This window comes from Ranitomeya variabilis, chromosome 2, assembly GCF_051348905.1.
Source record: "Ranitomeya variabilis isolate aRanVar5 chromosome 2, aRanVar5.hap1, whole genome shotgun sequence".
In the NCBI taxonomy this organism is placed as follows: domain Eukaryota; kingdom Metazoa; phylum Chordata; class Amphibia; order Anura; family Dendrobatidae; genus Ranitomeya; species Ranitomeya variabilis.
Window position 1 is genome coordinate 852347234 of NC_135233.1, and position 23107 is coordinate 852370340.

The window sequence follows — 23107 nt, forward strand, 5'->3', positions numbered from 1 at the left end:
TAGAATTTCAATATTTGCAGATGACACTAAACTCTGCAGGGTAATCAATACAGGGGAGGACAATTTTATATTACAGGATGATTTATGTAAACTAGAAGCTTGGGCTGATAAATGGCAAGTGAGCTTTAATGGGGATAAATGTAAGGTCATGCACTTGGGTAGAAGTAATAAGATGTATAACTATGTGCTTAATTCTAAAACTCTGGGCAAAACCGTCAATGAAAAAGACCTGGGTGTATGGGTGGATGACAAACTCATATTCAGTCGCCAGTGTCAGGCAGCTGCTACAAAGGCAAATAAAATAATGGGATGTATTAAAAGAGGCATAGATGCTCATGAGGAGAACATAATTTTACCTCTATACAAGTCACTAGTTCGACCACACTTAGAATATTGTGCACAGTTCTGGTCTCCAGTGTATAAGAAAGACATAGCTGAACTAGAGCGGGTGCAGAGAAGAGTGACCAAGGTTATTAGAGGACTGGGGGGTCTGCAATACCAAGATAGGTTATTACACTTGGGGCTGTTTAGTTTGGAAAAACGAAAACTAAGGGGTGATCTTATTTTAATGTATAAATATATGAGGGGACAGTACAAAGACCTTTCTGATGATCTTTTTAATCATAGACCTGAGACAGGGACACGGGGGCATCCTCTATGTCTGGAGGAAAGAAGGTTTAAGCATAATAACAGACGCAGATTCTTTACTGTAAGAGCAGTGAGACTATGGAGCTCTCTGCCGTATGATGTTGTAATGAGTGATTCATTACTTAAATTTAAGAGGAGACTGGATGCCTTTCTTGAAAAGTATAATGTTACAGGGTACATACACTAGATTCCTTGATAGGGCGTTGATCCAGGGAACTAGTCTGATTGCCGTATGTGGAGTCGGGAAGGAATTTTTTCCCCAATGTGGAGCTTACTCTTTGCCACATGGTTTTTTTTTGCCTTCCTCTGGATCAACATGTTAGGGCATGTTAGGTTAGGCTATGGGTTGAACTAGATGGACTTAAAGTCTTCCTTCAACTATGTAACTATGACCCCTTTAAGTGGCGTTGGCCACCCCTGGCCGAATACCACAGGTGGCATCACGAACATTACATTAGACTTTATTTCCATTTTCATTAACACCCTTTTACTGGATGCCCAGGGCCATGGACCGGGTAACAGCCACCGTGACCACACATTTAAGAACTGAACCAACCTGGTACTGAGTACCCCACATTCCTAGCAGGCTCTCCATCTACAAATAATGTTGTACTTTTATGAGACTTGTAAATATACAGTATGTATCCTATCATATTACTGTAACATTTATCCCAGTGACCTCCTTCTTGGCATGTTTTTTTCTATGTTATTCTGTGCTATTAGCCATTTAGGTGTTCATTCTGTTACTGATGTGTTAATAATATACAGCAAGAGAAAAGATAGCTCAAATGAATAGTGCACACACCAAAGCAATATCAATGAAGAAGGCTTTATTAGGAACAAGAGGTGCCAAAAAAGTTAAAAACATTAAAAACATACAAACATGAGTAGACTCAGGATGTAAACAGTAATATACAGTGTGAGGCAGTGACCAGTGTCACAGGTAGGGTTTGCTGTATATTCTCCCCTGAATACTCACGGAGGTGTACTGAGGAAATGGGGGTGCATTGCAGTCACAGGCGTAGCAGTGATTGCAATTGTGAGGCAGTGACCGATGTCACAGGTAGGGTTCGCTATGTGCCCCCAGGATGTGCTCAGAAGCGTATTAGACCCACTGGAGTGCCTTGTGGTCACAATAGGATGCCTGTGAGTTGCAATGCAGAATAAAGATAAAAGCCCATACCAGGCTTTCCTGAACAATTCCTTGGCCACATAACTTGACTGTGGCTGTTGTGGTTGCTACATATTGCATCTTTTCCACGCTGCCACTTCCGGTCGGTGGAATGCAAACAACCACTTCCAGCTCAAGTGGCACGCACACTACCTAAATGTGCATGTGCCCTGACTGTGATTGCTCTGGTAAAATGTCCAGTGAATGCTGCCCACAGGTGTTGGTGATCATCGGAACATTAGTAAGTGCGGTGTCCTGCAGGGAAGGGGTCTTGTGAGCGACTGCTGAGAGCAAGTGCTGTCATGCATCGTTCCTGCCTGTCAGATCCTGATCTGATACTCTGCAGTACAGTGCAGAGTATCAGATCAGTGATCTGATGTTATATAGTGAGGTCCCATACTCGGACAATGTAAAAAAGTAAAAAAAAAACAGAATGTGTAAAAAAATATATATATATATATTTTTTAAATCCCTAAATAAAGAAAAAATAAATAAATACATTTTTTTCCAATAAATACATTTATTTATGTAAATAAAAAAACAATAAAATTGCACATATTTGGTATCGCTGCGGCCATAACAACCCGCTCTATAAAACTGTCCCACTAGTTAACCCCTTCAATGAACAAAATAAAAAAATAAATAAAAAAACGAGGTAACAAACAATGCTTTATCATCATACTGCTAACCAAAAAATGCAATAAGGTACGATAAAAAGACGGATGTAAATGAAAATGGTACTGCTGAAAACGTCAGCAAGGTGCCACACAGCTCCTTAACCCCTTAGTGACAGAGCCAATTTGGTACTTAATGACCGAGCCAATTTTTACAATTCTGACCAGTGTCACTTTAAGAGGTTATAACTCTGGAACGCTTTATCGGATCCCACTGATTCTGAGATTGTTTTTTCGTGACATATTGTACTTCAAGTTACTGGTAACATTTCTTCGATATTACTTGTGATTATTTATGAAAAAAATGGAAATATGGCGAAAATTTTTAAAATTTTGCAATTTTGTATTTTTATGCCCTTAAATCCGAGAGATATGTCACAAAAAATAGTTAATAAATAACATTTACCACATGTCTACTTTACATTAGCACAATTTTGGAAACAATTTTTTTTTTTGTTAGGGAGTTATAAGGGTTAAAAGTTGACCAGCAATTTCTCATTTTTACAACACCATTTTTTTTTAGGGACCACATCTCATTTGAAGTCATTTTGAGGGGTCTATATGATAGAAAATAACCAAGTGTGACACCATTCTAAAAACTGCACCCCTCAAGCTGCTCAAAACCACATTCAAGAAGTTTATTAACCCTTTACGTACTTCACAGGAACTGAAACAATGTGGAAGAAAAAAATGAACATTTAACTTTTTTTTGCAAACATTTTACTTCAGAACCATTTTTTTTAATTTTCACAAGTGTAAAAACAGAAATTTAACCACAAATTTTGTTGTGCAATTTTTCCTGAGTACGCCGATACCCCATATGTGGAGGTAAACCACTGTTTGGGCGCACCGCAGAGCTTGGAAGTGAAGGAGCACCGTTTGACTGTTTCAATGCAGAACTGGCTGGAATTGAAATCAGACGCCATGTCGCGTTTCGGGAGCCCCTAATGTGCCTAAACAGTGGAAACCCCCCACAAGTGATACCATTTTGGAAACTAGACCCCTTAAGGAACTTATCTAGATGTGTGGTGAGCACTTTGAACCCCCAAGTGCTTCACAGAAGTTTATAACGTAGAGCCGTGAAAATAAAAAATCGCATTTGTTTTCACAAAAATGATTTTTACGCCCACAAATTCTTATTTTCACAAGGGTAACAGGAGAAATTAGACCACGAACGTTGTTGTGCAATTTCTCCTGAGTACGTCAATACCCCATATGTGGGGGTAAACCACTGTTTGGGCACACCGCAGAGCTTGGAAGTGAAGGAGCACTGTTTGACTTTTTCAATGCAGAATTGGCTGGAAATGAGATCGGATGCCATGTCGCGTTTGGAGAGCCCCTGATGTGCCTAAACAGTGGAAACCCCCCACAAGTGATACCATTTTGGAAACTAGACCCCTTAAGGAACTTATCTAGATATTCGGTGAGCACTTTGAACCCCCAAGTGCTTCACAGAAGTTTATAACGTAAAGCCGTGAAAATAAAAAATCACATTTTTTCTACAAAAATGATCTTTTTGCCCCCAAATTTTTATTTTCACAAGGGTAACAGGAGAAATTAGACCACAAAAGTTGTTGTGCAATTTCTCCTGAGTACGTCAATACCCCATATGTGGGGGTAAACCACTGTTTGGGCGCACCGCAGAGCTTGGAAGAGAAGGAGTGTCGTTTTACTTTTTCAATGTAGAATTGGCTGGAATTGAGATCGGACGCCATATCACGTTTGGAGAGCCGCTGATGTGCCTAAACAGTGGAGACCCCCCACAAATGACACCATTTTGGAAACTAGACCCCTTAAGGAACTTATCTAGATGTGTGGTGAGCACTGTAAAACCCCCAGGTGCTTCACAGAAGTTTATAACGTAGAGCCGTGAAAATAAAAAAATCGCATTTTTTCTACAAAAATGATTTTTTGCCTCCAAATTTTTATTTTACCAAGGGTAACAGGAGAAAATGGACACCATAAGTTGTTGTACAATTTGTCTTGAGTACGCCGACACCCCGTATGTGGGGGTAAACCACTGTTTGGGTGCATGGCTGAGCTCGGAAGCAAAGGAGCGCCATTTGACTTTTCAATGCAAAATTGACTGGAATTGAGATCGGACGCCATGTCGCGTTTGGAGAGCCCCTGATGTGCCTAAACAGTAGAAACCCCCCAAAAGTGACCCCATTTTGGAAACTAGACCCCCCATGGAACTTATCTAGATGTGTAGTGAGAACTTTGAATGCCCAAGTGCATCACAGAAGTTTATAATGCAGAGTCGTGAAAATAAAAAATATATTTTTTTTAACAATAAAGATTTTTTAGCCCCCAAGTTTTTATTTTCACAAGGGTAACAAGAGAAATTGGACCCCAAAACTTGTTGTCCAATTTGTCCTGAGTATGCTGGTACCCCATATGTGGGGGTAAACCACTGCTTGGGCGCACGGCAGAGCTCGGAAGGGAAGGAGCGCCATTTTGGAATGCAGACTTTGATAGAATTGTCTGCGGGCGTTATGTTGCGTTTGCAGACCCCTAATGTACCTAAACAGTAGAAACCCACAACAAGTGACCCCATTTTGGAAAATAGACCCCCCAAGGAACTTATCTAGATATGTGGTGAGAACTTTGAATGCCCAAGTGCTTCACAGAAGTTTATAATGCATAGTAGTGAAAATAAAAAATATTTTTTTTTCCCACAAAGATTTTTTTAGCCCCCAAATTTTTATTTTCACAAGGGTAACAAGAGAAATTGGACCCCAAAAGTTGTTGTCCAATTTGTCCTGAGTATGCTGGTACCCAATATGTGGGGGTAAACCACTGTTTGGGCGCACGGCAGAGCTCGGAAGAGAAGGAGCGCCATTTTGGAATTCAGACTTTGATAGAATTGTCTGTGGGTGTTATGTTGCGTTTGCAGAGCCCCTGATGTACCTAAACAGTAGAAACCCCCCACAAGTGACCACATTTTGGAAACTAGACCCCCTAAGGAACTTATCTAGATATGTGGTGAGAACTTTGAATGCCCAAGTGCTTCACAGAAGTTTATAATGCATAGTAGTGAAAATAAAAAATATTTTTTTTCCCACAAAAAAGATTTTTTAGCCCCCAAATTTTTATTTTCACAAGGGTAACAAGAGAAATTGGACCCCAAAAGTTGTTGTCCAATTTGTCCTGAGTATGCTGGTACCCAATATGTGGGGGTAAACCACTGTTTGGGCGCACGGCAGAGCTCAGAAGAGAAGGAGCGCCATTTTGGAATTCAGACTTTGATAGAATTGTCTGTGGGTGTTATGTTGCGTTTGCAGAGCCCCTGATGTACCTAAACAGTAGAAACCCCCCACAAGTGACCAAATTTTGGAAACTAGACCCCCTAAGGAACTTATCTAGATATGTGGTGAGAACTTTGAATGCTCAAGTGCTTCACAGAAGTTTATAATGCAGAGTAGTGAAAATAAAAAAATATTTTTTTTTCCCACAAAAAAGATTTTTAGCCCCCAAGTTTTTATTTTCACAAGGGTAACAGGAGAAATTGGACCCCAAAAGTTGTTGTCCAATTTATCCCGAGTACGCTGATGCCCCATATGTGGGGGTAAACCACTGTTTGGGCGCACGGCAGAGCTCAGAAGGGAGGGAGCACCATTTGACTTTTTTAGCGCAAAATTGGCTGTCGTGTTTGGAGACCCCCCTGATGTACCTAAACAGTGGAAACCCCCAAATTATAACTCCAACCCTAACTCCAACACACCCCTAACCCTAATCCTTAACCCGATCCATAATCCTAATCACAACCCTAACGATAATCACAACCCTAACCCCAAAACAGCCCTAATCTCAACCCTAACCATAACCCTAATCAAAACCCTAAATCCAACAGACCCCTAACCCTAATCCCAAACGTAACCCTAATCCCAACCCTAATCCAAACCCTAATCCCAACTCTAACCCTAACTTTAGCCCCAACCCTAACTTTAGCCCCAACCCTAACCATAACTTTAGCCCCGTCGTCACAAAAAAAGTTCAATGTAACCTTTTTTTTGTACGTCGCGTCCGCCATTTCCGCGCATGCGTGGCCGTAACTCTGCCCCCTCCTCCCCAGGACATAGACTGGGCAGCGGATGCATTGAAAAACTGCATCCGCTGCCCACGTTGTGCACAATTTTCACAACGTGCGTCGGTACGTCGGGCCGACGCATTGCGACCGCCCCGTACCGACGCAAGTGTGATAGAAGCCTAAGGCTACTTTCACACTAGCGTCATACTCGGCCCATCGCAGTGTGCCGGGCCGACGTACCGACGCTAGCGTTGTAAGCGCCGCACAACGGGTGCAGCGGATGCTGTTTTTTCAACGCATCCGCTGCCCCATTGTGAGGGGAGGCGGGGGAGGAGTTCCGGCCGCGCATGCGCGGTCGGAAATGGCGGACACGTCGCACAAAAAAGTTACATGTAGCTTTTTTTGTGCCGACGGTCCGCCAAAGCACGACGCATCCGTCGCACGACGGATGCGACATGTGGCAATCCGTCGCAATGTGTCGCTAATGCAAGCCAATGGAGAAAAAACGCATCCTGCAAGCACTTTTGCAGGATGCGTTTTTTCTCCGACGCATTGCGACGGAAGCCAAAAAACGCTAGTGTGAAAGTAGCCTAACCCTAACCCTAGCCCTAACCCTAACCCTAAATTTAGCCCCAACCCTAACCCTAACCCTAACCCTAACTCTAGCCCTAACCCTAGCCCTAACCCTAACCCTAACTCTAACCCTAACCCTAACCCTAACCCTAACTCTAACCCTAACCCTAACCCTAACCCTAACCCTAACTCTAACCCTAACCCTAACTCTAACCCTAACCCTAACCCTAACTCTAACCCTAACCCTAACCCTAACCCTAATTTTAGCCCCAACTCGTCTTCTCCTGCCGGCCGGCAGATGGCAGCAGATGGCGGGCGCACTGCGCATGCGCCCGCCATAAGGAAAAAGCCGGCTGGCAGGAGAAGACAGAAGAGGACCCAGGGACACCGGGTGAGTATGTTAGGGTCCCCGAATCCCCCTATTTCTCTGTCCTCTGATGTGTGATCACATCAGAGGACAGAGAAATACAGATCGCTTTTTTTTTTTTTTTTTTTTTTTTTTTGCGGTCGCCGGTAAACTGTTAATTACCGGCGATCGCAAAACAGGGGTCGGTGCAAACCGACCCCGATCATGTTCTTTGGGGTCTCGGCTACCCCCGGCAGCCGAGACCCCAAAGATCTTCTGGGTGCCGGGCGGCGGGCGTACTGCGCGTGCGCCCGCCATTTTTTCCCGGAAAAAAGATGGCGGCGCCCATGGGGACCCACGAGGAGCACCGGGGGAGGTAGGTAAGTATTGGGGGGCTATCGGGGGCCATCGGGGACCCCATTTCTCTGTCCTCCGATGTGCGATCACATCGGAGGACAGAGAAATTAAACGGCACATCGCGTTTTTTTTTTTTTTGTTGCGACCGCCGGTAAACGGTTAATTACCGGCGATCGCAACTCGGGGGTCGGTAAAAAACCCCCGAATCATGTTCTCTGGGGTCTCGGCTACCCTCGGCAACCGAGACCCCAGAGAAAATCCGACTCTGGGGGGCGCTATTCACTTTTTCCACAGCGCCGTTAATTAACGGCGCTGTGGTTTAAGTACCCTTAGCGGCCGCCGTTAAAAGGCGTATCGGCGGTCGTTAAGGGGTTAAGAAGAAAAATAAAAAAATTAGAGCTCTCAGAATAAAGCAATGCAAAAATAATTATTTTTTCTATAAAATAGTTTTTATTGTGTAAAAGCACCAAAACATAAAAAATATAAATGAGGTATTGCTGTAATCGTGCTGACATGAAGAATAAGGCTGCCTTACCAATCTTCCACACACAGAACAGTATAAAAACAAAAAACAAAAAGCAATTCTTGAATCGCTGTTTTTTCTTCATTCCTTCTCCCAAAAATCAGACTAGAAAGTGATCAAAAAATGGCATGTGCCAGAAAATGGTACCAATAAAAATGTCAGCTTGTTCTGCAAAACATAAGCCCTCACAGGACTCTGTCGGTCGAAATACAAAAAAAATGATAGCTCTCAAAATGTGGTGATGCAAAAACTAGTTTTCGCAATAAAAAGCGTATTTTAGTGTTTGACAGCAACCAACCAACCTTATACAAATCTGGTATCGCTGTAATCGCACCGACCTGAAGAATAAAGTCACCTAATCACTTATACTGCACAAGAAACAGTGTAAAAAAATAAATAAAACCAATTCTTTACATGCTGTTGATTTTTTCATTCTGCCTCTCAAAGATCGCAACTCAGTGCACATTTATCCTGAGCGTTTACATCAGGGTTTCCATGTAAATCTCTGAAATACGTGATTCAGACAGAACCCCCAACAGAAGAGTCCCTATAATGAGGCAGATGGAGGCACTGTGGACACCGTCTGACCTGTGATCCGGCGGTGTTCGTCATTTTAGGATTGCATAAAAGTGCCATTGGCCACAGTTTAGTGCACTTCTGAAAAGAAGGACACCGCTGAACAGAGGTCAGACGGAGTCCAGAGTAAATCTGCTTCCTCATTATAGTGAATGGATCCATCAGGGGTTTCAACTGTCACGTCACTCAGAGATTTAGATGGAAACCCCAAAGTAAGTGGCCAGCGTAGAGCGCAGGATAAATGTGATCCCAAAAGTTATGTAAAATGTTCCCAATAAAAGCTTCAACTCAATCCACAAAAAAAGCAAGTCTCCACTCAGGTCTGTTATCTGTTAATGGAAATATAGGGGGCTTCCACGTTACTGGTAGTCTAAAAGCTCTGGAAAAGTAAAATGGCTCCTCGCCCCCCAAAAGAAATTCAGCAAATTCTCCGCTCCCAAATCCAAATGCCCCCTCCCTTCTGAGCCCCAGTGTGCCTAATCAACATTTAGCGCCCACATGTTTGGCATTTCTGTAGCGCTGAGAGCCCACCTAATTTACAGGTGCGTGTCTCCAGAAGCACAGGCTGGGCATAATATACTGGTCACTACAACGGCAGTTTGCAATTTTCACTCAGCAACATCCATTGCTGCTTGCTTCTGGAAAACTGTCACGAAGTAAAAATTGTCACTACATCTGTAGACAAATTACCAAAGGGTTATACTTTCTAAAATGTGGTCACTTGAAGGAGGTTCTGCTGTTCTGGCACCTCAGAGGCTCTGCCAATGTAATTTGGCATCCTCAAGCACGGGCAGCAAAATATGCAGTGTAATATGGCGCTACTTCCCTTTGCACTGTGTCTCAAAAGTAGTTTTTGACCACATATGGGGTATCTGTGAAGTCAAACGTTGCACAACAAACTTTGGGGTCAATTTTCTCCTTTTGCCCTTGTGAAAATACAAAATTTGCGGCTAAAAAAGATTTTTGTGGGAAAAATGTGATTTTTTTATTTTCACGGCTCAATGTTATAAACTTCTGTGAAGCACCTGGGGGTTCAAGGTGCTCAATACACATCCAGATAAGGTCCCAATGGAGTCTAGTTTCCAAAATGGTTTCATTTGTGGGAGGTTTCCACTGTTAAGGCACATCAGGGGTTCTTCAAACGTGACATGGCATCCGCTAATTATTCCATCAAATTTTGCTTTCAAAAAGTCAAATGGTGCTCCTTCCCTTCCAAGCCTTGCCGTGCACCCGAGCAGTATTATTCCCACACATATGGGGTATCGGCGTACTCAGGAGAAAATGAACAACATACTGTATGGAGCAATTTTTCTTCTTACCCTTATAAAAATTCAAAATATCGAGCCAAAATAGATATATTTGGGAAAAATTAGATTTTTATTTCCGCGGCTCTACGTTATAATTTTCTGTGAAGCACCTCTGGGTTCAAGGTGCTCAATACTCATCTAGATAAGTTTCTTAAGGGGTCTAGTTTCCAAAATGTTGTCGCTTGTTGGGGATTTCCACTCTTTAGGCACCTCAGTGGCTCTCCAAACATTAACTGGCGACCACTAATTATGCCAGCAAATTTTACATTCAAAAAGTGAAATGGTGCTCCTTCCCTTCCAAGCCTTGCCTTGTGCCCAAACAGTAGATTTCCCCTACATGTGGGGTATCGGTATGCTCAAGAGAAATTGCACAACAAAATGTATTGTCCATTTTCTCCTGTTACCCTTGCAAAAGTTAAAAAAAATAGGTCTGAAGGAAAATTATTGTGAAAGAAAAGTAAATGTTTATTTTTTCCTTCCACATTCCAAAAATTCCTGTGAAGCACCTGAAGGGTAAATAAACTTCTTGAATGTGGTTTTGAGTACCTTAAGGGGTACAGTTTTTAGAATGTTGTCATTTTGGAGTATTTTCTGTCATATAGGCCACTCAAAGTCTCTTCAAATGTGAGGTAGTCCCTAAAAAATGGTTTTGCAAATTTTGTTGTAAAAATGAGAAATCGCTAGTCAACTTTAACCCTTATAACTTCTTAACAAAAAAACTATGTTTCCAAAATTGAGCTGATATAAAGTAGATATGTGGTGAATGTTATTTATTAACTATATTGTGTGATATGACTCTCCGATTTAAGGGCATAAAAACTAAAACTTTGAAAATTGCAAAATGTTCAAAATTTTCACCAAATTTCCTTTCTTTTTAACAAATCGATGCAAGTCTTATCAAATAATTTTTACCACTATCATAAATTACAATATGTCATGAGAAAACAGTCTCAGAATCACTGTGATCCATTGAAGAATTCCAGAGTTATGACCTCAAAGTGACAGTGGTCAGAATTGTAAAAATTGGCTTGGTCAGCAAGGTGAAAACAGGCTTCGGGGCGAAGGGAGTTAAGGACCACATGAGAGCAGTGGGTCGCTTTGCAGAACACCTCTGTATACTTTGGTAGATTCCCCTTTAGTGCTGTAGTCTCTGTAAGTCACTAGTGGTTCAGCAAGCTGAGTCTGATGGGCACTGATGCATTCAAGTGTCTGTATCTGCTTGTCTGAGTTTTTAACACCTGACTCTGTGGACACGTTACAAGTCCTCCTCTATACAGCTTTCACCTAACCCTCTCAAGATGGCCACCGATCCAACCCCTTCCTCTCAGTCACTTCCTCCCAATTGCTTGCACTGTCCAAATTGCAGTTCAAAACAGCCTAACAGAGTACATTTAACTAAACAGAAGTCTATGCCAAAAGAATAGCTGTTTCTGTCTTCTCACAGAACTGTGTCTCACAGAATTGTCTCTGAATAAAAATCCTACACAACTTAATTTAAGTCAGAATTATAGAGGCTTTATAGGGGAGACAGTGGGCTCCTGTGGCCAGTGATTAGTACTGCAGGCAAGAATTTTCTCAATGTTTATGTACATTACGATTAAAATAGAACTGCAAATTACATAAAAACAGTTAATAGTAGGCATCAAATTCCCCATCACCTCAAAGCTATTAGTAATACGTTTGGTTATGTAGAGGAACTCGTTCTAGATCGCTATATTCTCAAGAATCAATGTACGCTTACTATCGGACTGCAGGAGGCATCTATTTATTATATGATTATTTGCAGGTTCTCACACTGAAATTCAGATACACTTATTAATTCCACTATCATACCAATAATTTGTGAATAACTCATTTGCTTACCGGAGAATCCATCCTTACAAGTACAGGTGTAATTTCCTATGGTGTTAGTGCAGGTTGCATTAGGGGAGCAGATATCGTCGGTCTCACATTCATTGATATCATCACATTCGATTCCATCACCTGAGTAATATCAAATATGTTACAGTTAACAGAGGATATAAAATTACAGATAGGTGTTTTAAGGAATATTCACTAATCTAAATACACTGATCAGCTACTGAATAATAGAAGTATGAAAGACTAAAGGGACGTTAGATGCCTGACTTCCTAAGTACATCCAGGACAAAGTGAGTGTGACATGCAGCATCCTCCCCCAGCCACCACAATGGCAGACTTGAGCACTGCTCACAGATCTATCGGTGATGTATTCTCTAGTGCAATGCCTGTCTGCAGAAACCTACTTTGTACATAGCCCAAATCCTCACAGTAAATAATGTAAAGTGCATATTCTCAATTATAGCCTTAAAAAATTAAATCTCTGAGCCCATCAATGGAAGCCAGTGTTCAGGTTTATAACAGTAAATAAACTTTTGCCCATTCAGTCAGAGTAAAGCAAGATATACAGTACATATACACAATGCATTAATGGAGCTGTCTAAGTAACATAAAAGGCTAGACACAGACAGCAATAATGACAAAATAATGGACTGATATGTATACTTATGTTGTGTTCAAGCAAAGTGTTTACATGTTTACAGTGGTTTCAGATGTCATAGCATTTATGCTGCATGTGAACACTGCAGCCAATCACTGGCTTTAGTGATACATCATATGAGATGACTGAGGCCATTGATTGGCTGTAGTTGTAAAGTAAGGCTAAAGGGTTCGGATGTCTCCAGTAGATTTGAGTGAACCTTTTAATGTTCAGTGTGGCTCGGTGAACTTCCCGGTGTTTGCCTAACAGTGTGGCAAACTTATCCAAACCTCATTTAATTCAAAACTGAGACAAAACTAAGTGCGGAGACAACACCATCAAGGGGGGGGGGGGGGAAGCTGCCAAAACAGATCCAATTATGAGCAGACGCAAGGAAAATTGTCATCAATTGATCCAGAGTTCAAAAACCATAATTGTGCAGCATGGATACATGGGACAGGGCTTGGACCAGCATGTCTATCTTAAACATTGATCAGTAACAGGTGGATGAGTAACAGGGGTAGGCCTTCTGCTCTAGAAGCCCTGCCAAATTCAGGCAATACACATGAAAGAGACCCAATTTGGAGTCCAAATATTTCCAAAAATTAGGGGCAGACACCAGGGAAAGTGGCATTAATTGACCCACAAAAGAAATTTTATAATGACGGAGCAGTCAGGCATGGGTCATGCATGAGCTAGGATCTGGGCCAGCATTTACAACTTTGTAATTAAGTTGAAATTAAGAGGTGGGAGAAGGACCGGTATAGGCCTGCTGTGCAGGAAACCGTGATACCACATGCAACAGCTCAAACTGCTTTTCTGCTTAGCTGCACTCAGGTGGCACAAATATCAGTTTCGTAGACTACTATTGTTAGAAACATTTATGGATAGTAACACAGGTAGTTGCAGGTCTGCCAGTCTGTAAGCCCTAACGCTATAGGCAACACACACGAAGGAGACCCAACTTGTAGTTGCTACATTCCCAAAAATTAGAGTCAGCCACCAGGAAAAGTGGCCTCAACTGACCCTCAGTAGAGCAGAAATTTTTATAATGGTGATGCAGTGAGGCATGGGCCATGCATGAGATACGGTCTGGGCCAGGATATACAGCTTTGGACTCCAAACATTTCCAAAAATTAGGGTCAGACACCACTAAAGTAATATAAATTTCCCCAGAGTAGAAATAGTATAAAGGTGCTCTGACACCCCTTCCACTACAGACAACCCACCAGATGGGGACCCAAGTTGGAGTCTTCACATTTCAAAAAATTATTGGCATGCACCACTAAAGTGGCATCAATTTTACCAGAGTAGAAGTAGTATAATGGGGCTCTGACACCTCTTCCACTACAGACAACCCACTAGATGGAGACCCAACTTTGAGTCTCCTCATTTCAAAAAAATAATCAGCAGCGCTATAGACTTATATGCTGAAGTGGCGACTGGTTGCTGTAACACAGAATCATCAGCACTATGGATTTATGTGCTGAAGTGGCAACTTTATGGCTGCACCACAGAATTATCACTCCAAATTTATATGCTGGTAGTTTGATTTGACACAGGATCCTGGCTATCTGAACTGGCTGAGAATAAACCACCTAGCTAACTGTCTGGCTAATTGCAGCAGCAGCCTCTCTATATATGGAGAGGGACATGTGACTTCAGCAGCTAATGACTCAATGCCCTGATTGGCTGCTGGAATCTCCACACATTAAGGCTTCTTTCACACTAGCATCGGGCTCGGCCCATCGCCGTGCGTCGGGCCGAGGTCCTCGACGCTAGCGTTGTCCCCGCCGCACAACGGGGGGCAGCGGATGCATTTTTCCTGCGCATCCGCTGCCCCATTGTGAGGTGCGGGGAAGTGCGGGGAGGTGGGGGTGGAGTTCCGGCCGCGCATGCGCGGTCGGAAAAAGCGGACCGTCGGGAGCAAAAAACGTTACATGTAACGTTTTTTGCTCCCGACGGTCCGCAACAGCACGGCGCAACCGTCCCAGGACGGTTGCGACGTGTGTCATTGCGTCGCAAATGCGTCGCTAATGTTAGTCAATGCAGAAAAAACGCATCCTGCAAGCACTTTTGCAGGATGCGTTTTTTCGGCAAAACGACGCATTTGCGATGTAATGCAGTTAACGCTAGTGTGAAAGTAGCCTAAGTTAGTTAAGAAAAAACTAACAGTTCATCACTAGTGTTGAGCGATACCTTCTGATATTTGAAAGTATCGGTATCGGATTGTATCGGCCGATATCCGAAAAATATAGGATATCGCCGATACCGATTCCCGATACCAATACAAGTCAATGGGACACAAATATCGGAAGTGATCCTGGATGGTTCCCAGGGTCTGAAGGAGAGGAAACTCTCCTTCAAGCCCTGGGATCCATATTCATGTGTAAAATAAAGAATAAAAATAACAAATAGGGATATACTCACCCTCGGACGGGCCCTGGTTGTAACCGCTGCAACCGGCAGCCTCCGTTCCTAAGAATGAGCGAGTGAAGGACCTTCGATGACGTCGCGGTCACGTGAGCGGTCACGTGAGCGGTTACGCGACCAATCCCAAGACCGCGACGTCATCGCAGGTCTTTCACTCGCTCATTCTTAGGAACGGAGGCTGCCGGTTGCAGCGGTTACAACCAGGGCTCGTCCGAGGGTGAGTATATCCCTATTTTTTATTTTTATTCTTTATTTTACACATGAATATGCATCCCGATCCCGATTCCCGATATCGCAAAAATATCGGAACTCGGTATCGGAATTCCGATACCGCAAATATCGGCCGATACCCGATACTTGCGGTATCGGAATGCTCAACACTATTTATCACTCATTTACTAAACTTTGGTAGAAGAGGAAACCCTTTGATAATAAGCGGAAACCACAACAGGTTAGAAACATCAGTAACACTCCCAAGATGATTAATCTTTCAGAACAAGTATTTTCTGAATTATCCCTTTTTATCTAGAGGTTTATCTTTCTCACCCTCAACACATTTTGATCAATTTACAGCTATAACGGATCTCAATATTTTTGCCCGCTCATTAATCTTCAACAAATGGTTTCACATTGATGAGAATTGACAACAATTTCCAAGGCCTGAGGAACAGAAAGCTTTACAAATTTTTGAGGTGCTTTATGATGAACATAAAAAATCTAAAAAATTTCCCTCTCTCACTTGCAAATGTTGACATTTTTGTATAAGTAGTCTCAGCAGAATTTGAAAAAATACCTACCAATATCTATCAAGATAATTTAACTACTGGAGAACATGAGGATCTTAATCCACTTAAAAGAAGGAAGGGTTTTGTTTACAAACCTGCTGATAAGGGGGGTAACATTGTAGTATGGCCTACCATGATGTACAAGAATAAAGTTACGTGTCTCTTAAAAGACCGCCAATGCTATAAAAAAATTTACTTTTAATCACCTATCATCATATAGATCTGAACTTACATCCTTGCTCCAATCCACCCATGAATCCAATCTCATTAATAAAGAGGTTCTTGACATACTTACCATTAAGGAGCCTACAATGCCCACAGTTTATTTATTCCCATAAATACATAAAGATCCTCTTTGTCCGCCAGGTAGGCCAATTATTTCAGGTGTAGGTGGTCTGATGGACAACATTTGCCGGTATATTGACTCACATCAGAAACCTTTGGCTGAGACTATACCTTCCTATTTGAGAGATACCACAGAACTACTTCAGAAAATTGACTCTATGTCAATTGATGATGGAATGATCCTCGTAACATGTGACGTAGAGTCTCTCTATACAAATATAAGACATGAGCATGGTCTTAGAGCCTCTACATATTTTTTAAACATGTCTAATTTGAATCTTGAGGACGTTAATTTTATTCAATCGCTTTTAAAATTTGGTTTAACTGGGGCGTGGCCTGGAGTGAGATGTGAGCAGACGTGTGCTCATACAGCTCCCGCACCGTATCTAGCCAGGACATACTTTGTGACAATTAGAAATGCTTCATTACCTCCCTACTGTGAGGCTCAAAGTGCAGTGACCCTGTTACATCCTCTGGAATGCTCCTATATCATCCATGACAGGCAGAAAAGGCCTCAGAAAGAATGCTGGGAATCCGGACAGGATGGCCCAAGATGGCTTCCATGTTGCTGGTGAGGTGGATGTGGAGGAGGGGTCGGCCAGAGGTGAGAGCAGAAGGATGGAAGCTGTTAGTAAATTGCAGCGCTTTGCCAGGAGCACAGGAGGGCACCAGACTCAAACCGAAGATGGAGGAGGAGACATGTGTACATCGCAAAGGTATGAGAAAGGAGAGGAGCAAAACTGAGTGGGGGGAGGAGGACGACAGTGAAAGTGAAGATGGGATTCAGAGTGGCTCTCAAGGAAGTGACACAGAACATAGTGAGGTGGCTGTAGAGTTGCTGCGGGGGAAGAAGGGAGAACTGTAATTGCCAGAGGAGCTGACCTTAAAGGACGTTTTTTGTGCCATAATACACTGTGACTCCTCTTTCAGCAACATGGCAACACAGCTATTCAGCATCCAAGCTAACATGACTAAAATGCAGCACACTATACATGTGGTGAAGGAGAGAGTGGGAGAAGTTGAAAAAAGAGTCAGCTCTGCGGAGGACTATATGGTAGGAGCTGAGAAGCAATATAAACAAGTGGCACTGGTCCTTACTGCTGTCCAGGCCAAAACAGATGACCTGCAAAACAGGTCCTGGCGCAATAACTTGAGATTGGTAGGCGTGCCAGAAAAAGTTGAGGGCAATACCCCTACGGAATTCTTTGAGAAATGGCTCTTGGAATAGATGGGTGCTGATAAATTGTCGCGGTTCTATGCCATTGAACGAGCTCACAGGGCTCCCACACATTCCCTCCCCCCTGGACGCCCACCACGGACTGTAATAATTAAAGTGCTCCATTACCAGGACAGGGATACCATTTTACCCGACCTTGTGGTTAAAGGTTCTGCGATTTCCATTTTTCTGGATTATTTTATTGAAGTGCAAAAGCAGAGAGCTAGGTTTATTGATATTAAGAAAAGGTTACGGGAAATTGGTGTGATATATTCCATGTTATACCCTGCTAAGCTGCAGATCGTAACTGCAAATAAAGTTAAATTTTTCTCTGATGCCAATGATGCTCTCGGATGGCTGGACTGTGATGAGAAACAACTACGGCTGGAAAAGTAGAGAGTCTCTGCAGACTGAAGGTTTCATGAACTGAGCATCTGCTTACCTAATTGCCACTTCCAGTGGCCTCTTGGGAGGTTCTTTGTGGTGATATACTATGTTCATTTTTGTTCACAAGTTTAAGACATAATGGATCCTTGCATTGGAGGATCTGATGCAGCAATGGATGTGGCGAGATTAAGGTCGGATAAGGATAATATACGCCTGTTTTTTTTTTTCCAATACGGGAAAAGATATTTGGCTTTCTTTGTTACAATTTTCTTTGTTCTGGGGTTAGTTGTTGGGGGAGGGGGGTGGGGGGTAATGGGGATGGTTTATGTCATGCTTCTTATTCAGGACATTTACATGTTGTTGCACATTTTATGTCATATAGAAGTCTGAGTATCAATGTTGGGTGACGTGAAAATTATGAGTTGGAATGTTAGAGGCCTGGCAGCTGATGTTAAAAAACAAGCAATTTTTCAATTTTTGCGTGCAGCGAAACCAGATATAATATGCTTGCAGGAGACTCATATGGTCCCAGATAGGATTCACACCCTGAGTGGGCGTTGGACACAAGAGAGCTGTCATGCTACGTACTCTGCCTATTCGAGGGGAGTAAGTATCTTAATATGTAAGGGAACGAAGTTTGAAAAGCTCAACATGATCATTGACTCGGAGGGGCGGTATGTGTGTCTTTTGTGCAAACTTAATAGTAGGCCTATACTGCTCATATCTGTGTATGTTCTGCCGCCGTATAATAATAAATTGTTTTTGAAAATACTTGAAATTATCGCAGGCTTCCCTGGAGTCCCGTACTTGGTGATGGGTGATCTCAACAATGTACCTGACTCTCATTGGGCTAGAGGTAGGGGAGAGGACATAAAACTGGGGGGTAACTGTACTCCATTTGGTGCTTTGTTGAGAGAAACATCTATGATTGATCTTTGGAAGGTTCGTAACCCCGGGGTGTGTAGATACTCGTGCTTCTCAATGACTTTTTTTTCCTTGTCGAGGATCGATTTAGCGTTGGGGGGATGACTAGATGCTAAGACTTGTGACAGATGTGGAGTTCTGAAGAGTTCTTCAGGGTTATTAGTGGTACGGCTCATGAGGGAATTTTTTGGGAAGCCATGAAAGCTTTCTTTAGGGGGCTTTGTATTAAAGGAATATCTAGGGTTCAGATGAAAACTAAGCAGAAAGATCAATGGGTTTTCAGGGAACTGAGAGAGGCAGAGGAGGCATTGACCTTGAATCCATCCACTCAGGCAGAGGAAAGGCTTAAAAATGTTGCAGCACATGGGCTTTGGGGAAGTGTTTATCAAGTGGGTTCAGTTGCTATATACTGCTCCTAGGGCCAAGGTACGTGGTAATGGGTGAATGTCTGAGGGGTTTTCCTTGTTTAGAGGCACACGACAGGGATGCCCTTTATCCCCTTTATTGTTTGCTATAGCAATAGAGCCACTGGTGGCAGTGATTAGAAGGGATCAAAATATTGTAGGATTTAAATATGGGATACATGAGGAAAAAGTGGCACTCTAAGCTGACGACATGTTGCTATTTTTGGGAGATGCGGAGGGTTACCTGGGGACGGTGATGAAGGTTCTAGATGAATATGCTGGTATATTTGGGATCTTCATTAACTGGGATAAGTTCGTTTTGTTGCCATTGGATGGTGGGACTCTTGTTGTTCAAGTTCAAGTGGTTACAGAATTCACTTACTTGGGCATTAGGGTGTCAAATAATATTGAAGATTATGAAAGTTTTAATTTGAACCCACTGATAGGTAAATTTAAACAGAAGATTATGGCATGGAAGAAATTTAATAAAGATAATACTTATGCCTCAGCTTTTTTATGTGCTACACAATGCACCAGTTTGGCTGCCTCAAAATAGATTTGATAAAATTAATGCCATTTTCTGTGACTTGATATGGAAAGGAGGTCGAGCACGTATTAAGTTAGAGCTGTTGCAACATCCAAAAGATGATGGAGGTTTGGCGGTTCCCAACCCGTGGCTGTATTATATTGGGTTCCAATGCCAGCATTTGATAGCATGGGGGGATCATGATCTTATAAGCTCAGTGGGGAAGGTTATTTCTCATGTGGTGGGGAGGGGCCCGTTGCTAGCTGCTCTGGAGGCGGGTACATTTTGTCTGAATCCTAAAAGGTTTCCAACTTTGGCGCTGCTTGAAAAACTATGGAAAAAAAAATAAAGCTATGGAGGGGTATAGGGGAATACATGAGATACACAGCCATTTGGTTTGATCCCCGGCTGACTGAACTGCTAAGTCTACGGAACTTTGGACAGTGGAGAAGAATAGGTATATGGTATGTGTCGCAGCTGCTAGATGGTGAAACATTTAAAACATTTGAATCACTTAGGAAAGAGTTCCCTTTGGAGCCTTCTATGTTTTACCAGTATCTGCAGTTGCGACACCCATTCTCTAGACAGTGGAGAAGGTCATCGATAGTGATACAGAGTGACAGTATGTTGAATATACTTGGTCCCCAGAGGGGTACTAGGGGTCTTATATCGCTAATTTACAGGGGATTGCTGGATACGTTTTTGGATAGACACCCATTGATGGCTGGATCCAAATGGACAAGGGATTTGGGAGACATATCGGATGATCAGTGGGAGTCGATTTTACAATATGTCCCTAGAATATCTATAAGTGAATCTGGGAGGGTGTCACAGTTATTCACTATACATAGAGTATACAGGACACCTGTGTGGATTAAAAAGGCAGGACTAAGGGAGACTCTGGATGCCCGAGATGCATGATGGATGAAGCTGACATTCTTCATATGCTATGGTCTTGTCCAAGATTACAGGCATTTTGAATTGTGGTCCTAAATTTAGTGGAAAGTGTGATGGAAGCAACTATTATTCGAGATCCATTGACATGTATTTTAGGACAAGTAGAGGAGGTGGCGTTGGATAAATGGGGTAGGCTAGCAATAGCCAGAATGCTTTATGTTGCAAGGAAGACTATCGCATTGCACTGGTTTGATGAAAATCCTCCTACTAGGAAGGAATTTGTAGATAGAGTTAATTATGTAATCCTTATGGAGCGAAGCGTATACATGAAAAGAGGCAAGATGAACCACTACGAGAATATGTGGGGGGTTGGTTGGACTTTCTCGGATTGGCTTCCACAGATCTCGTCAAAAATAGGATATTAGGGTTATAAAAGAGTGTGCAACATTGCAACACATGCATAAGGATTATAGAAGTATGGGGGGAAGGAGGTTAAATTATACTTACCCAGTGGTGTTCCCGCTGCGGTCCGGTCCGATGGGCGTCGCGGTCCAGTCTGGGGCCTCCCATCTTCTTACGATGATGTCCTCTTCTTCTATTCATGCTGTGGCTCCGGCGCAGGCATACTTTATTGGGAGGGCATTTTTATAATATAAGCCAACCAGGGTTTTAGTGTACTATTAATTCTGTTACATGCTTTATTTCTTGATTCAGTTGCTATGATTATTTGTTTACATTTATGATTACTTCTAATAAAAATATTTAATTTTATTGGTCTTTCTGTGACACTTTCGTTTATATGATCCTTTGGTTGAATTTTGCAGATTTTGAGGAAAATGCTCAGGAATCTGAACACAAATCCAAATGTGCAAGGTTCGTGCCAAACTTGAGACTGGCAAACTTTTTCTGAACAAGTTCACTCATTTCTAGTCTCCAGCGGGGAGCATCAGGACATAACGATGGAATGGAGGGTGAATAAATAAATGTATGATTGTATTATTTCCACATAATTGCTGCCTGTGTGTCACATATTGCTGATGTATTGCACTTACCTGTGTATCCAGCATTACATGTACAGAAGTAACTTCCCACTGTGTTAGTACAGGTGGCGACAGCTGAACAGTTGTTCTTTCCTCTGCATTCATCAATATCAGCACAATATGACCCATTACCTGATCACAACACAGAAATAACAAATTATTATTGATGTTTTATCTTTTCGGTATTTTTATTTGATAAGATTTTGTGAAAAGAGCATATGGGCATTATGGTGGCTCAGTTGTTGGTACTGCAGCTCTGGAGTCCTGGGTTCAAATCCCACCTAGGAGTTTGTATGTTCTGTTTTTCCGTAGATTTTGTCCAGGTACTCCGGTTTCCTCCCACATACCAAAGATATATTGAGAGTGAATCTAGATTGTGAGCCACAACAGGGACAGTGCCTATAATGTAGTGTATGTAAAGCCCTGTGGAATTGATGGTGTTATATAAGGCCTCTTTCACACTTCAGTCTTTTGGCGTCAGTCTGAAACTGCCATTTTCCTCAAATAGCGAATCCGCCATTTTTTATGGCGGATCCGCTATTTTTCCATAGACATGCCTTAGCGACGGATTGTGGCGGATGGTCGTCCGTTCCATCCACCATGCAACGGATCCGTCGAAATTTGGCGGACGTTGTCTAGACATTGACGGACATTTTAACGTTTTTTGTCTGCGCCGAAATGGTGGTTCGCGACGGATCCGTCACGTCCGCCATTCCATAGAATGGCCGCCTATGGGCGACGGATCCGTCGCGACCGTCATTTCAGCGGATCCGTCGCCCCAATCCTCTTTTTCAATTGCGCATGCTCCAAAAAGCAGAAACTTTTCCCAGACAACCCCCAAGTAACTGATCCATCAAAAAAACGGATCCGTTAGAACCGTTTTCTCAACAATTGTGACGGATCCGTCGATCTGTCACTATGTCGGAGCAGACTCACGCCAAACAACTGAAGTGCGAAAGAAGCCTAACACATAAAATAGAGCATCAATGGATGGTACTAAATAAAATCATAGAATCATATAATGGTAGAGTTGAAAGCCCTGTGGATAAACTCACTTATATCTGTGTTCTTAAGATGTGAACATAGTAGTGGTGCTGCAAGAATCTATGATTGTCTTCATGCATTTTAGCTTAGGGGCGTCTCTATGATGACAGTGGCAAGACGATGTAATTAAATTGTCAACAAGCATCATTCATCACGAAAGTGGAGAGAAAAAAGCACTACAAAGGATTGTCTGATGGGAGGTGAATGTTTTTTTTTTATATATGGACAATATATATACAAGGGACACAGTGGTGGCTTTATACATAAGTGTATAATACATACATTGTATACATAAGTGTATAATCATACATTGGTTACATATACAGTATATTCAAGGGAATTTTTTTCATATGAAGAATTCTGAATGGCACGTCTTTTTTGTTTTAGAGACAAAATAAAGTCAA

General features: G+C 42.4%; 1 protein-coding gene across 13 annotated transcripts in view; it reads right to left on the bottom strand.

Annotated features, from left to right (window-relative positions):
- Positions 1-23107, bottom strand: part of LOC143808019 (uncharacterized) — a 428145-nt gene that overhangs the window by 141280 nt on the left and 263758 nt on the right. For 7 of the 13 annotated variants that reach the window (XM_077290228.1, XM_077290223.1, XM_077290227.1 and 4 more), the window contains 2 exons: positions 21672-21791; positions 12069-12188 (listed from right to left, as the gene is read on the bottom strand). The exons of 3 other annotated variants lie outside the window; for them this stretch is intronic. In XM_077290228.1, coding sequence (XP_077146343.1) covers positions 12069-12188; positions 21672-21791 — 240 coding nt within the window. The remainder of the gene's footprint in view (positions 1-12068; positions 12189-21671; positions 21792-23107) is intronic. 3 more of the 13 variants (XM_077290233.1, XM_077290231.1, XM_077290230.1) reach the window with 1 other exon arrangement.